The following is a 15,744-nucleotide window of genomic DNA, read 5'->3' as shown; positions in this document are numbered from 1 at the left end:
TCTTTCTTTCTTTCTTTCTTTCTTTCTTTCTTTCTTTCTTTCTTTCTCTCTATCATTTTGCCAGTTTGCAGGGTAATAATGTTTTTTTATTCTTGCCATAGCAACTTCTGAAAACTACCTACTAAATTTAGATAGATATAAAGCACTGATATTTGAAATATCAGCATTAAAGTGTAAGATGAGGAAGGGACCTATGATTTCATTGGCATAGGGAATTTCCAATGAGTAATTTCCCTCTCCCAGCACCTTCTCTGCAACTTATACACTTAGAGAGTTGACTAGAGCACCTAGAGGGCAAATAACTTGCCTAGGGTCATACAGTCAGTATGTATCAGGTAGCGGACTTCAAATCTGTCAGGACTTTCTGTCTTCTGGTCCATTAGACCACACTGCCTCTGCAGCATGATCCTACCATCAAGGAACAAACAATTTAATAGGAGAAAAATTACCCTTCAATTCCCTTCATTCTTCTCTTCTTCAAATCTCCTAATTATTCCCTCCAAAAATCACTCCTCAACCTGTCAAACCTTTTACCCCAACCAAGGCAATGACACAACACCAAAAAACCCATCTAGAGCCTGGAGAAATAAATGGGTGAGAGTGACAGACCTGGGCTGCCTCACACAGACATTCTCTTCCTCCTGCTGTTCCACTACAGAAATGCTGGCTGTTGGCTTTGTTTAAATGCCAATCCCTGCAGGCCAGGAATGTGATTTCAAACAACATATTCGTTGTATTCATTCATGTTTGTTCAGTTGTGACTAAATTATACTATGGCAAACAATCTGGGTATCCCGGGGAGTTGTTTGTAATGTACTTTTATATATAACCAGAGATGGGCTGGGCAATTCTGTTCCTATGACAATTATGTCTGGCTCATTCTTCTTTCTCAGATCTAGATGAAATTTGGGACTGACCCAGGAAAGGGAGAAAGTAAATAGCAAGGGTAGGAAATACTGGAGACTATAAGAGTTGGAGCTAATGGGGGAGGTTTGGGGGTGGTATACATGAACAGTAGCAATGTGAGACTGACTACATCACCTTCAGCCACTGTTTCTCAAGCTCTGAAAACTCTACTAATAAGCATAATGGGATGAGTGAGCTAGAAAAGCAGCTCTAGAGAACGTGAGTCTAGCTGGACAGAAAGACAAATTATGGGCTGATAATTACCTTTAAAAGAAAAAAAAGAAAAGAATCCAGGAGCCAGGGCCTCCATAAAGAATTCAGAATTGCTAAGTATTAAAAATATGCTAAGACACCAATTCATTAAAATATGTAGAGAAAAAGGAAATTTGGACACTCCGTATGTTAAAAACAAACTATTAATATTTGTTGTTGAATTGGAGGGGAATGGACCAGTGATTTTATTGGCATAAGGAACTTCTAATAAGGAAGGGTTCTCTCCTAATGCAGCTCTAAAACTGCTTTGTAACGTAAAAGTTTTAAAACATGTAACCCAAATGTGACAGAGCTATGACTTTGAACCCAGGTCTTCCAGACTGTGAGGTTAGCTCTCAGTCTACTATCAGTAGTTCTCAAAGTGTGGTCTGGAGTTTCCAAGACTCTTTCCATGAGTTCATAATAACCTTAAGATGTTTTTATTTCTAATATATAATACAAATAATTTCTAACGATAAATATCAGTAGATATAACCCACATAAAAGCTCTCTGAAGAGTCCTCCACAATGCTTAAGAATTATAAAGGGATCCTAAGACCAAAACCTTTGAGAACTGCTGCATTACACCATATTTATCCCCCTCACTATTGAAACAATACAGAATAATTCTCATATACTATTTATGTAACTGGAATTTGGCTAAGCCTTAAAAAGACTATGTAGTAACTCTCAAGTCCTGTACATAAGAAAGACTGTGCTATGGTGAAACCTAACTTGTACATTCCAGGATTCAATATGTTTATATGGAAAACTTCAATCTTAAAATGTTTACAAACTGAAAACAAAAGCTTCACAAGAATTTTCATTTTTATATACATATATATGTATATATACATACATACACACATGTATAAACAAAGGAATTTAAATGTATACATGTAAAGAAAGCACCTTCTGAATCCTTAACTAGGTATTTTTCATGGATTATTAGTTATTCTTATGAAATCTAACTACCTGAATATGTTAAAATACTGATTCTTACAATTTTCAAATTATAGAGCCATGGTTTTAGAGTTGGAAGGGACCTTAGAAATAATATGGTAAGATGAAAACCTCTCATTTTTTTATTATTAAAAACATACCCTAATTTAATAATTTCCATCATGAATCTAAAAATGATACCCATATGAACAGTGCTACAGTGGTCCTTGCCCCTGCAATTCTATCCAAGTCCTCACAACTGCAGGCTGCCCCATACATTACTTCGGGGAAGCAACTGGCACTGGGTGAAGTGGGCCAGGGCCTTGTCTTGGTCCTCCTTTAAGCCCTGAGATGTGGAAACTGAGGCTCAAAGAAGTCAGTTGATGTGCCCAATGTCACCTAGTGGTTGAGCCAAGATTTGAACCAAGTTTCTTTCATTCTTAAATTCAGCACTCTTCCTATCACACAATGCTTCCTTGATTCATTAAGTTTGCGTCTGGTTTCACATTCGCTTATTATGATGTTGGAAACAGGATTTCTGATTTTTAAGCCATCAGTAGAAGCAAGTGCAATCAATATGAAGAGCATTCTCTATACTCACAACAATGAAGGCTACACTCACCTGGTCTGGAGGACTGGGCACCACGTTTAGAAAAGACATTGTTAAAAAATGGAAAAAACCTCCAGAAGAGGGCAAACAGAATGGTGAGTTGACGCCATATTAAGATCAGTTTAGCATAGAGGAAAATGATAATTCTCTTCTAAGAGTCCAAAGAGTTGTCACAGGGAAGGGCACTAGACTTGTTCTCTTTAGTTTCAGAGAGCAGAGTTAGGAACTGTATGTAGGTGGAAACTGCAAAGAAGCAAATTTAGACTTAATATTAAAAACAAAATTCTAACAATGACTCAGAGGTAGTACATGGAGTTCTTCAAAATAAGACCAGATGACCAGTTTCCACATCTGTATTAGAGGAGATCCATGTCCAAATATGGTTTGTTTGTACTAAATGGCTCCTGAGGTCCCAGCTCTGAGACTGATTCTGGGAAGGTAACATATCTATATATTTGAGCAATAATATTTTTTTTTGAAATGGGAAACTGAAAAGAATCTTAGTTTTTTCTAGTTGGAGAAGCAACAAAAGCTTGAATGGATAAAAATAGATAAATTCATATTGTAGCAAAGTGACATTTTTTGGAACTTGGTTGTTCTTCCATAGTATCAAGAACATAAAGAAACTAGAAAAGACTAACTCAACTGAAAGACTTGCCACATATAACTAATCAGTATTCTTTTCTGATTATCAGAAGTTTCTGCTTCATTTTAATCATAATCTTTTCAAAACCAAAGGTTTGCCAGGATTTAAACAAACATACAGCCTATTCAGTTATTCTTCATGTGTGGTGCATTTCTAAATATTAGGCAACCTGGGCCTATTTCAGAAAACTAAGAAGTTTGAGGGGCAGCTAGGGGTCACCGTGGACAGATTGCCAGTCTTAGAGTCAAGAAGATGCATCATGGCAAGTTCAAATTTGGCCCCAGACATTTACTAGCTGTGTGACCCTAGGCAAGTCATTTAACACTGTTTGCCTCAGTTTCCTCATCTGTAAGATGAGCTGGAGAAGGAAATGGCAAACCACTCCAGTATCTTTACCAGGAAATCCCTGAACAGAGTTACAGAGTTGGACGTGACTGAAAACATGATTCAACAACGATACCTCAAGAAAGTTGTTTCTGTTTCTGTTTGAAGAGCTTTATTTTCTTGGCACTTTGAAGGACAAGACTACTCTCCCTACTGAGCTTTTACAGCATTTAAACAGCAATTTTGTTCTTTTACTGTATCTTATTGATGCCTTGTTTCTACATTGTCATTTCAAACCCCCACCCACTCCACTGAATCCTTGCTTGTGGCAAAGAAAAGTCAAATAAACTAAAGCATCCAATATGAAAAAAAAAAAATAACACTTTGAAGTTTTCAAAGTGCTTTAGAGTAGGTAATTCCAGGACACTATTCATGTACTATACCACACTGCTGTACTACAGTCAAATGTATTTTTTTTTTTTTGCTATCTTCAACTAAGTACAACGTTCTTTTTCATGCATGATATCAACATGAAATTTGGATTTCAGACATTTACAAATAAATTTATAACCTCTCACTTATGGTTACCTAAATGTTGGAATCTGCCTTTATTCAGGGATAAAGACTGTGATAAACCCCAAAATTAGTGAGTAGTTCTTTATTTAAAGAAATAATTTTTACAACATTTAAAATGAGTAATGATAAAGGTGTTAACGTTAGTAATGTGTAAATATTTCACATTATAAGTAGTGTGATGTTACTAACACAAACTTTACTGAATCAGAGTTCTAATTGCTCCTTGGTATTATCTCTTTCACCCTGACATCATTTTTCTTTCAATTACTGATATTCAGTTCATTCTTGGTGGTCTGATAATCCTTAAGTAAAGAAGATGTTAAATCATTTTCTTTCAAACTGTTAGATTAAAGAATAGCAGCTGATAGTTCACATGCCAGGATTTGTTACAAGCTGATTTTTCTATCTTTACCTTGAAACTATTGAAAATTGATTGAAAAAAAAATGAACATTTATGCCTAATTATGTATCAGGCACTTTCCAAGTACTAGAGATTCAAAGTCAAAAGTGAGTCAGTCCTTGCCCTCAAGTGGCTTACATTCAATTTACATTCAATACCATAAGATGAGCAATAAGTTCAGTAGTTGTATGGCTTTCGGAAGAAAAAAGTATTTTCTATTACATGAAAATAACTAAAGGAATTATATTTTTAAAACCTTCCTGCTTTCTCATCAAAAATTGTTTCACCTAACATATGTGTTTCAATTAAAGTACATTGAAGCTTTTTTCTGCTCTGGTTAAATGTGTTATTTTTTTCTTCAAACACAGCCATAAATATTCTATCCAGCAATTAGTTCAGCACCTCCTTTAAGGAAAGGTGAAAATGCACAAATATCATAAAGGGCAAGTCTGCACATGCCTTCACTCTGTTTCAGAAACTTGGTTCCTTTCATTGAACTTCTAAGGCTAGATGAAAAAGTCACTTTGTGTATAGTATAGGGAGTCATTTAAGAAAGAAACAGAAATTCTCTGGATACTGAATGGATATTTGCTTTTTAAAATTCTATTTACATGAAGAACACTCATCTGACCATTCTAGACTTAAGAAATATAAAACTTTTGGACTGTCTGAAAATCCTTATCAACTACACTTCTATTTAGTCCTATGACCCTTAAGTCAAATCTTTTATAACTGGTGTCAGGAAGATTTAATAATAGAAGGAGAAGCTGATCATATAGCAAGAGCTAGAAGGGACCTCAGAGACCACCTACTCCAATCCCTATAATTTTAAAAATGAGGAAACTGAGGCCTAGGGAGATTCAATGATTTGCCCAAAGCCACACAGGTAGCAAACAGCAGAGCTGTCAAACCCAGTCTTCACATTCTTTGACTGGGCTCATTTAAGAACATTAAAGGCAAACTGATTAAGCTGTCCTGGATTTGACAGCATTTGAGACAGAGAACTTTACATTATTATGATGTTCCAGTGTTTCCCAAAAGAGAAAAAGGGTTAGTTGGAGGGTGGGTGTATGTGAACCAGGTTCCTCTCTTACAGCTGCTTTGAACAGCTGTGTTGTTTCATAGTGCTAAACCAGAGACAATCAGGTGACAAGCTGATATCACCAGTTGTACTCCTGAATAAGGAGGACACAGCCAAATAAGAGGTTGGATGGGATAAAAACAAAGATGAGACACTAAGAAAAAGGTCAATTTCAATCACTACCAGATGAAGCGAAGTAAACTGGATTGCCCTAGAGAAGGAAATGAACATGATTTTTTTTTAAAGATTCCAAGAGTCTCTGCCAGTGGCATAAACTGGGCAGGGGCTGTTTCTTTCATGCCTGAGGGCATCCTGCAAGCAGAATTTCTTCACTCAATGGCTAAGGGCTACTTTCTGCTCCAGTCCATCTCGTGAGATTATGATGGGGGAAGTTGACATCCTCCTAAAAGTGTATGGAAGACATAGTCATGCAAAGTAGTTCCATTCAAACCTTTTAACAGACCACCTGACAGTAAAGGCAAATCTTAAAGAGGAAGATTTTTTTTTAAATTATATCCTATGTTTCTGGTTAAAGCTGTTTTAATTGCAGAAGAGGAAGGAAAAAATGTCTAACATTATCCTATCAAAGAATTAGCCTGAAAAGGAAAAATACAACACTGTAATTATTCATATTCACTTGCACTATCTCAAGACAAACATGTTTCTCCTCTCCTTTAGTTAATCTCCTTGAGGAGAAACTTTTAATAATTAATCTGTATTTTGATTGGCAGAATGAGACATAAAGCCTGATAGCCCATTAGGGTGAAATAAGTAATCCTAAAGCAATAACGTGCAGAATTGTGAAATCTTTCCTCCCAAGCTTTGGTCTTAAGCATATAATAAAATGGTTCCAGTGGCCTATGCTCAGGTTTGGCTCTCATTAAGCATCTCCATAAGACTCTATACATGGCTAAGGAGTGAAAGCACACACAGAATTAGAGCATTAAGAAAAAAAAAAGACACAGACTAAATGTTTAGGCAAAGTTCATGGTTGGATGTGGAATTGCGGGTGGCCTTGAAAACTGTTCAGCTGAGGGGTTTCAATATTCACAGCACAAACCATCATTTTCAAGGTACAATCACATCATAGGAATTCATCACTGCAGAACACTAAGGCAAACAGCCTAGTAAAGGTGAAAAAAGGGCAGGATTAAACATTTAGAAGCAGTAGAAAAGAAACTGGAGTTGTAAAGAATAGATAAACTTGCAAAACATATCATTAAATTTTTATGCTTTGGCGCATAAAATCCAAGATTCAAGATTTGTTGGCAGGAGTGAGAAATCCATATTTCCTCCCCCAACCCACATTTGCCCTTTTCTAGCCTGCTCCAGGGCTAAAAGCCTCCCCCTCTCCTTGAGGTATTTACAGGACTAAGAATATTCCTTTTCCTCACATAGCACTGGGAATTGAGCTAACCTCTGCCTCATTTGCCAACAAGATGGAGTCATCCAAAAGCCGGAAATAAGGACGGTGAGTGGATTGGGGACCATGCGCTGGCTGAAGGGAGAAGCTGTTTAATGTGGATAAAAGAAAATGTGAGGGCTTCATGATAGGTACCATCAAAGATTGGAAAGGCTGTTATTGGAAGAGGGCTCAGACTTGTTCTGCTGGTCTCCAGAAGGCAGAAAGAACTAGCAGCACCAGATGGAAGAAGCAATTTGAGCTGTCCCAAAACAGAATGTGCTGCCTCAGGAGGAAGTGGGTTCCCCATCACAGGAGGTTTTCAAGTGGTGACAGGATGACTATTTGTGAGTCTGCTATAGAGGGCATTCTTATTCAGGTATGGGTTGGCCTAGAAGGCCACTGAGGTCACATTCACCTCTCAGCTTCTGTAGATAGCTGAATGCTCAAATATGATTAACGAAACTACCTCTCAGACACCTTCCCTGTAGGAAAAAAACAGTAAGTCTTTTGGACAGACTACCTTAGTTGCTTATTCTTGGCCTCAGTTTCTTAATCTGTAAAATGATGGGGTTGTACTAGAGGCCACTTCCAGCTCTAAACCTGTAAACTATGAATACAGGTTTGTGAAAAGCTCAAAGACTGAAATCTTTGAAATGAAAAAATGTAGCATTTAGCGCAGAGGTGCTTCAAATTGTGGTGGTATCTTAGACAAGATTCACTAAATAAAATTTTAGAAAGGCTTATGATTCACTAGAACTGAAAACCTGAAACATTTAGCACTGGCTTTTATTAGTGGAACAGTGGAACAGTGGAACAGTGGTGTGGCCAACCATTCTAAGAGCTGGACAAATTCAGGACCCCACATAGCAATGAAACAAAGATTAACTGCTTACTGTGTGCCAGGTATTATGCTAGGCACTAAGGAAGTAAAGAAAAATGAAACAGTACCTATTGTTAGAAGAACATACATTCTACTAGGGGGTATAATGCACACATGAATGATTATAGCACAAAGTTAGTTAAAGAGGAAGACACCACTTAATAACTGGGCAATCAGAAAAACTTCCCAGAAGATGTGACAGAGCCTTGAAGGAAAACAGAATCTGCAAGGAAAAGATGAGTATAACCCAGGCCTCGCAGATGGTTTGTGTGAATATGCAGAAGCTGACAATAAAGGTCAAGTTTGGTGCAGCAGTGGTCCAAGTTGGCTGGAACACAGAGCTGATGAAGAAGGAGGGGGAGGGAGCAGTCTTCGATGCAATTAAATTTAACAAGTGTTTATTAGAGGCCTAATATGTACGAGGCATTGAGGAAAACAAGGCAAAAAAGAAATGGTCCATCTTCTCACTGAGACTACAGCTTCTACTGGTTAGGTTAAATCAGGTTAAAATCAGGTTAAAAAAAAGTTTGTGGAAGTCAGACCACAACAGACTGGAACTACCACCTCTTGTGTTAAATCTTTGAACAATTTTGGGATATATCATCTAGCCATGAGACTTCTCCCCACACCACAACCCCTGCCAACACTTACCAAAGGTACGTTATAAGGCAGCTGGGTAGTGTGGTATAATAGAAAGACCGCTAGACGACCTTAGACTCTACCTTTAGACACGTAATAGGTGTATGGCCTTGGACAAGTCACTGAACCACTCATCCTTAGTTTTCTCATCTATAAAGTGGGGATAATAATAACACCCACCTTTCAGGGTTTTGGGATACATGAATGAGATGTTATCTGTAAAGCACTTTGCAAACTTTAAGAATTATACAAATGCTAGCTATTATTATTAAGGTCAGAGCTTTAAAACTGTAGACGTTAATATCTGAATAATATAGTATCTCCCCCAAAATCTTCCCCCATCTAATCTAAGAAACTAAAATGAAGCTCCAAGAAACTTTGGAGGGTCGGCTAAAGGATCCAACAAACTGGAAGTAAACCTGGAATAGGTTCTTCCATGAGATTTCCTCTCCTGATCTGCGACCTGATACAACACTCCACACATATTAAGATATTAATAATAAATGCTCATGACCCATCCTACCCCAGGGCTTTAATCTTCTCTTGCCACCAGCACCATCTTGTAACAGTTCTGGCTACAGACCAGTTTTTTATATATGTGAGCTCTGTTTAAGGAAAACTCAGTGTATGAAAGCTGAATTTGCAAAGCTGATAAATTAGGGAGTGATGATTTGTCTTATGAAAGGATTTAGTTTCCTTTAAATGGCAAATTCCTCAGTATACTTAAAATACAACTTAATTTTAGGTATTGGATCTATTCACACTTTCGGGGAATAAACCTAATGCAGAAAATGAGGTGTATTTGTAGATCAATTTTTGGCCTTGTTCAACCCAATTCAATGAACATTTTCAAGCACCTCTGTACAAAGTACTATGGTGGGTAGGAAGTAAGAAACACAGTCCTTTGTTTTCATAGTGCTACATCCATTCATTCATTTCTATAACGCTTTACAATCTATAAAGTGCTTTTATCACAACAACATATTTGTTGGGTAAGGTGAGGAATATCAAGGTGAGGAAGAATAAGAGTTGTCATATGTTTTTTTCTTTTTCTCCTTTAGGGATCAGGGGATCAGGAAAGAAGGGCAGCAGTGATCCTTTCATTGGCCTGTTCATTTGCTCTTTTCCTGCTTGGACCAACTCATCTTTACACGCCATCTCGGTGGGGGAGGAGGGGGAGGGAAGTCTTATATTTCTATTCCTATCCACCGATCAAAAAGATAAATCCAAACCCTTCTACCAGCTAGGTAGGAGACAGGGAGAGGCCAAGAGCCAAAAAAGGAAGCTTCAGTTCTTTTTAAAGGAAGGTTAGTGAATTTGACTTTCTGGCTACTTACTCCCTAGTAATTTTACTGAAATAAAATGTAAGTGACCTTGGTGTGCATAGATATTCTCTGCAGAATTCCTTCCAGACCAGACAAAAAGGACAGGAGAACACATTCTACAGCAGCAGCCTGGGATTAAGCTGTTCAATAAGAGCAGATTCTATTTATTTATTTGGCTTAGGTTATTTCAATATGTGTGCCTCACATGACAACCCCCCAAAATATTCCATCTGACCAAAAAACTCATGAGATACAATAAAGCAAATTCAGAAGTCAGTGTAAGAGAAAGGGAGGGAAGAGGTTGTCCTGGAGAGTGCCCTGGATTGGGTGTAAAGGAGAGTTCCAGTCACCACTCTTCCCCTACTTAGCTCAGATCTTAGGATGTGTGGGTCAGGGATGGGGGATAGTGAATCTCCCTAAGCGATAAGGTCATCTTTCTGAACAAATGAGAGAATACGTGTAACCTGAAAGTGCTACATAAATATTAGCTATTATTATTGTTCTTATCTGTGAACTGAACAAGCACCTACTATGTGTCAGGCACTATGCTAAGTGTTTTATAAATATTAGCTCATTTGATCCTCACAATAGCCCTGGGAGGGAGGTGCTATTACTAGCCCCATTTAACAGTTGAGGAAACTGAGGCAGCCAAAATTTAAGCGACTTGCTCTCTTAGTAAGTGTTCGAGGTTGGATTTGAAACCAAATCTTCTACTACTAGCTGCCTTTATTTGTTAACAAATAAAATGAGAGGGTTGGACTGGATGATCTCTAAGTTCTTCTAGTTCTAATATTCTATGGCTTTATATGATTTACTATGTGCTATAAATTGGAGATCAAAAAATAGGCATTTATTTTCAAAATCTGCCCAAAGACACTGAGGGAAGAATGAACATAATTTTAAGACTTTAAAATCCCCTTCCTCCAAGAGTTGGAGGAATGTTTTACTTAAAGGATTATGCAAGGCTGCCCATGTTAAATAATTACTAACAGCCTCTAAGGAGGGAAAGACCATCTTTTAAAAAAATGTAGCGCTACCTTCTGTTTTCGTATTGCCTGCATTTCCCAATATATCCTTCCCTTCTCTATCCCTTAAAATAAAGAACAAAAAAGAGGAAAGGAAAAATATTCAGCAAAATTAATCTAAATATTGAAAAAGTCTGATATTTGATGCAGCGCATAGTTCCTCACCTCTGCAAAAATCTTTTAAATCCATTCATTATTATAGAGAGTATAGCTTCTGCAGCTAAAGCTACCCTTCATTACATAAAAGGGCAGATGACTGAACCTGAAATACCAGTCCATTTTAGAGCTTTGTGCTCCATTACTCAAACTGCCCCTTGCTTTTTCTTCAAAATTATCATAAGTAATAATAAATGCACACATTTCCATAACACTTTAATATTTGCATAGCATTTCACATAAATTATTTCATTTGATAAACCCTATTATCCTATTTCTCCATCCTAATGAGAACCAAATTGCCTGTTTTAACTTGGACATCTTAACTTCAAGGTTCTATATATGCTTTTGAGCACTATGCATCTTTCCATCTCCTCCAGTTCATTTCTTCTTAAAGCTTTAGGGCAAAATTAATGCTATGTCTGGAAAGACCTAAGTTACTAATTAGAGAATTGGTTCTGGATCTTCTGTTACATAATATCCACATCTATGTTATATAAAATATTTTGTATATGCTACATATCATACAATATAGATAGAAATATCCATATTATATTTCTATATACATACATACATATATACATACACGTATATATAAACATACATATGTACCCAAGTTTTATAATATACCATTCTGGCTACTTACACCACAGTATCGATCTCCATTGAATATCTGTGGTGGCGTTGGATTGCCCTGAGCTGGTTTTTTTTCTGGAGGAATGTTCTTGTACATCCACTGTCTTTGCTCCTCCGACATTGTGATGTCTACCTCCTCAAATTCTATCTTGTTGGCTTCCAGAAAACGAACTACATCTTGCTGTTTTTTCTTTATCTAGAAAGGAAAGAGCATCAAATGAGAGGAAATTTGAACCAGGAAAGCAATTTTTTTTTTTTTGTTTAGGGGGGACCTTTTGGATTTCATTCAAAATGAACTGAATTTAACTTCTTGGGGTAAGTTATGCAGAGAATTAGTAAGTCAGGTAGGTAATATGCAATGTATACCCAAGGGACTCTGAAGTAAGCCCAAGAATAGCTGTTTTTCAACTGGCTCCTACTAAACTCCAAGGTTTTCTGAGACATATTTTAAGATTCCTTGAAAGAAATATACGTTCATTTTTTATCTGCAAATGACATTCAGGTCCAAATCTAGCCCCCACAAACAGGGATATATGGTTATTTGTTATTATGAAAAATCTCAACTTCAGTATTTCTGTCAAAGACACCACCAACCTTGCAGCAGCCAAACAGCTGTGAAACAACCTTGGAATCATCCTCTCCTTTTCACTCTCTCTCCCCCTCCCCTTGCTCCCAATATCCAAACATTGATCCTATCTTCACAATATTTCAGATTTATCCCCTTCTCTCTACTCAGTCATCACTCAGGTTCACATGCTCATCATCTCTCAACTTTACTACTACAATACCTCTAATTGGTCTCCCTGCCTCAGGACTCCCTTCTCCAGTCCATTCTCCACAAAAATGCCAAAGAGAGTCCTAAAGCCTAGATCTGATTGATGATGTCACTCCTGAGCTCAAATAAATTCAAATGGCTCCTTATTATCTCTAAGATAAGATGCAAACTCCTATGTTTTGCTCTTAAAGAGCTTTACAATTTGGCTCCAGCCTACTTCCAGGCACATTACATATTATTCCCCTTTAGGGATACTATATTCCAGCCAAAGTGGTCCACTTATTGTCCCTCCCTTACGGCATTCTATTTCCCACCTTCATGCTTTTGCACAAGCTGTCCTCCCTGCCCCCGTACTTGTAATGCCTTCTATCCTCAACTTTACTTCTTAGTTTCTATAAAAGCTCCTTTAAAGTGCCATTTTGTACATGAGAACTTTCTTAACCTCTCCCTAGCTACTAGTGCCCCTCTCAAACTAACTATATATTTTGTATTTATTTATGTGTGTATGTGTTGTTTTCTTCATCAGAACAGAAGCTATTTTTGTCTTTGTATTCCTGGTGCCCAGCTCAGTGCTTGGCTCTTAGTAGGTGTTTTAATAAATGCTTATTTACTGATTACTTGCAAAATGGTAATATGATCAGGACAAATTCAAAAAATACCATTGTAACACATAACAACTTACAAAATACTTTTACATATACTCAGTTCTTACAACCCTTTAAGGTAGAGAGGGTACTGTTTACTATGAGGAAATAGAACTCAGAAGTTAAGTGGTTTGTCTTTTTTTTTAAAGGACCCACAGCTTTTAGAGAAACAGAGGAACTAGGACTCAAGTCCAGGTCTTCTGACTTCAGTTCAGGGCTCTTTTTACCACACTATGCTTCCAATGCTCTGTGGAGATGACATTTGAGTTACTTGGCTGGGGGGTGGGGGTAGGGGGGAATCCTTTTCATCATCAAGTTTTTTTTTTCCAAACAGCATAGTAACTACTCGTGTTACTTTTACAGATATTTTCTTTCATTAATTCACAGCAGAAAAATGTATTCTACTTCTAAAATAAGAGCAGAGTAAGGATGTAATCTCTAACTCAGTCTCATTAAATTATTAACCCTTTTCATTCTTCTAGTCTTCTATTACCTTTCTTAGTCACTAGGTGTCATCTGTACTCTTTTGCCAAAACCACCTACCTATTAACAGGGTCTTAAAAATGTAAGTTCACTTTTAAAATTTAAAAGTATATATTAAGACATTTTGGACAGAGACAATACTTACTGTCAACATTAAGCAATGTGTAAAGAACAAGATTTAACTTTACATAATAACCCCACCAAGGCTCACTTCCTCCAGTTTGTACCCTTATGTGTAGTTTAGGGTACCCAGAGAATCACTACTACTAATCAGTGTTCTAGAGGTAATCCTGAGAGATTGGGTTTCTAGTACTGTTGTTCACAAATTCCTACCAGTGTTCCCTATTTATTAGCAGCTAGTAGCATCAATTAGCTTTTAGAAAAGAGTATTTATTGAGGAAGGTTTGGCAAGAAGTTACAAAAACATTCCTGAAAACTGAAGCTACAACCTCCCTCTACATATACAAGATCCTTCGGTAGACCTTGATAGAACAATGGTAGTAAAGCATAAATGTAGAGAAGATGTCGGATCAAACTTATCATTTATTAACTTATTGTTAATAGTGGCTGTTTACTGAAAGTCTTTTTCTCCTTTCATAGAATTCTCATGAAGTTCCCCTTGTGTGCGGCTCTTTACTGGGCTCCAGGGGTTGTTGTCTCGGTTGAGTTCACAATTGAATCTTTTTTGTGACATGAGGTTTCTCACTTCCTGAAGTTGTTGCTGTTCTCAGATGGCTGTCATTTACTATCTGTCTGCAAGTTTTCCTTTGTCATTAGCCACTACCACTCCAGTGGCCATTGCTACCAACTCTGGTCACTGGTGAAACCTCTGTGATGGGACCTCAGGATCTCTGAAACTCATACAATGGCCTGGGATTGGGGGAAGAAGACAGGAAGAAACTTTCTCCTCTCTCCAACAGATACCCTCTCAAGGGCTTGACTGGAGCTCCCCCACCTCTGGACTGGACTATTGCTGACTTAGAGACTCCCTGTCTGGCTTGTCTCCTCAACTGGCTTGTTGTTTTGTATACAAGCCCAGAGGTATTTCTACTCAGGCAATCACAAAAATGTTTCCTGTGTAGCATCATTTATGTTTATCCAAAGATCAAATCATTTTGTTGCTCTGAAATTGATTAATGGCTTGTCCATGTCTAGTTTATACTATGGAATGATTAATTCAATCAAGCAGTCTGGGATTTCTGTGGTTCTTCTGCACTGATAGAGGCAATCTGAAAACTCCTGAGAGGTGCCAAGAAAAATAGAACAATGAATTTCTAGCAGTAGCTAAATATAATTGTTCAGAGAACACAACACTTTTTTGAGATGACTTGACTAGTATAAAAATGGCAGTGGCATAGCATAACGAATAGGGTGCTAGAATTGGAATCCAGAAAATAGAGGTTAAAATTCTGCCTCTGATGCTAACTGTTAGACCATGAGCAAACCATTAATTTCTCTTAGGCTCAGGCAACTGCATATAACTATAATTTATGGAACACTGCAATTTGAACTGATGAAGAGATTCTTCTATATGGACAATCAAAACTGTGGCACTGATGCTTGAAACTGAAGTATCAAGTAACATTCTAAAAAACCTCCTATCTTGTGTTCTGGAGTAAGCAATCACATAATTGATCACAATAAATTCAAAAGGAGATGAGCCTTTGACAATCAGTAATAACAGAACACATTTACAAAGAGATCCTAAAATACTCATATTACTAATAATGGTACATGCCATACATAAAGAAAGTTGAATGTTGTGACTGGTTACCAAACCAGTGACTTAAACAATGACAGACAAGAGGGTCTAGTGGAATGTAATTTGTTTCATGTTCAATGGTATTGAAAATAGCATTAGAATAAGTATTATAAACCACTGATGCTACCAGTATTAATCCAGGTCTACATAGCTTTATGCCACTGAAACATTCTTGTAAGAACACCTAAGTCCAATTTTTGTAAACAGAGTAATTATTTTCTCATGACTAAACTATATTTAAGTACTTGGTCTGAGGAATTGGGAAAGGTCTGAGGAA

At 37.3% G+C, this 15,744-nt stretch overlaps 1 protein-coding gene across 1 annotated transcript in view; it reads right to left on the bottom strand.

Annotated features, from left to right (window-relative positions):
• The window catches only part of SH3BGRL2 (SH3 domain binding glutamate rich protein like 2), a 96,209-nt gene that overhangs the window by 19,028 nt on the left and 61,437 nt on the right, over window positions 1-15,744 (bottom strand). Inside the window, exon 2 of the mRNA XM_027856782.1 lies at window positions 11,814-11,999. Coding sequence (XP_027712583.1) covers window positions 11,814-11,999 — 186 coding nt within the window. The remainder of the gene's footprint in view (window positions 1-11,813; window positions 12,000-15,744) is intronic.

Source organism: Vombatus ursinus, unplaced genomic scaffold (genome assembly GCF_900497805.2).
Source record: "Vombatus ursinus unplaced genomic scaffold, bare-nosed wombat genome assembly UNPS02000582.1, whole genome shotgun sequence".
In the NCBI taxonomy this organism is placed as follows: Eukaryota; Metazoa; Chordata; class Mammalia; order Diprotodontia; family Vombatidae; genus Vombatus; species Vombatus ursinus.
The sequence above is the reverse complement of the archived record's forward strand: the minus strand, read 5'-3'. Positions and strand labels throughout refer to the sequence as shown.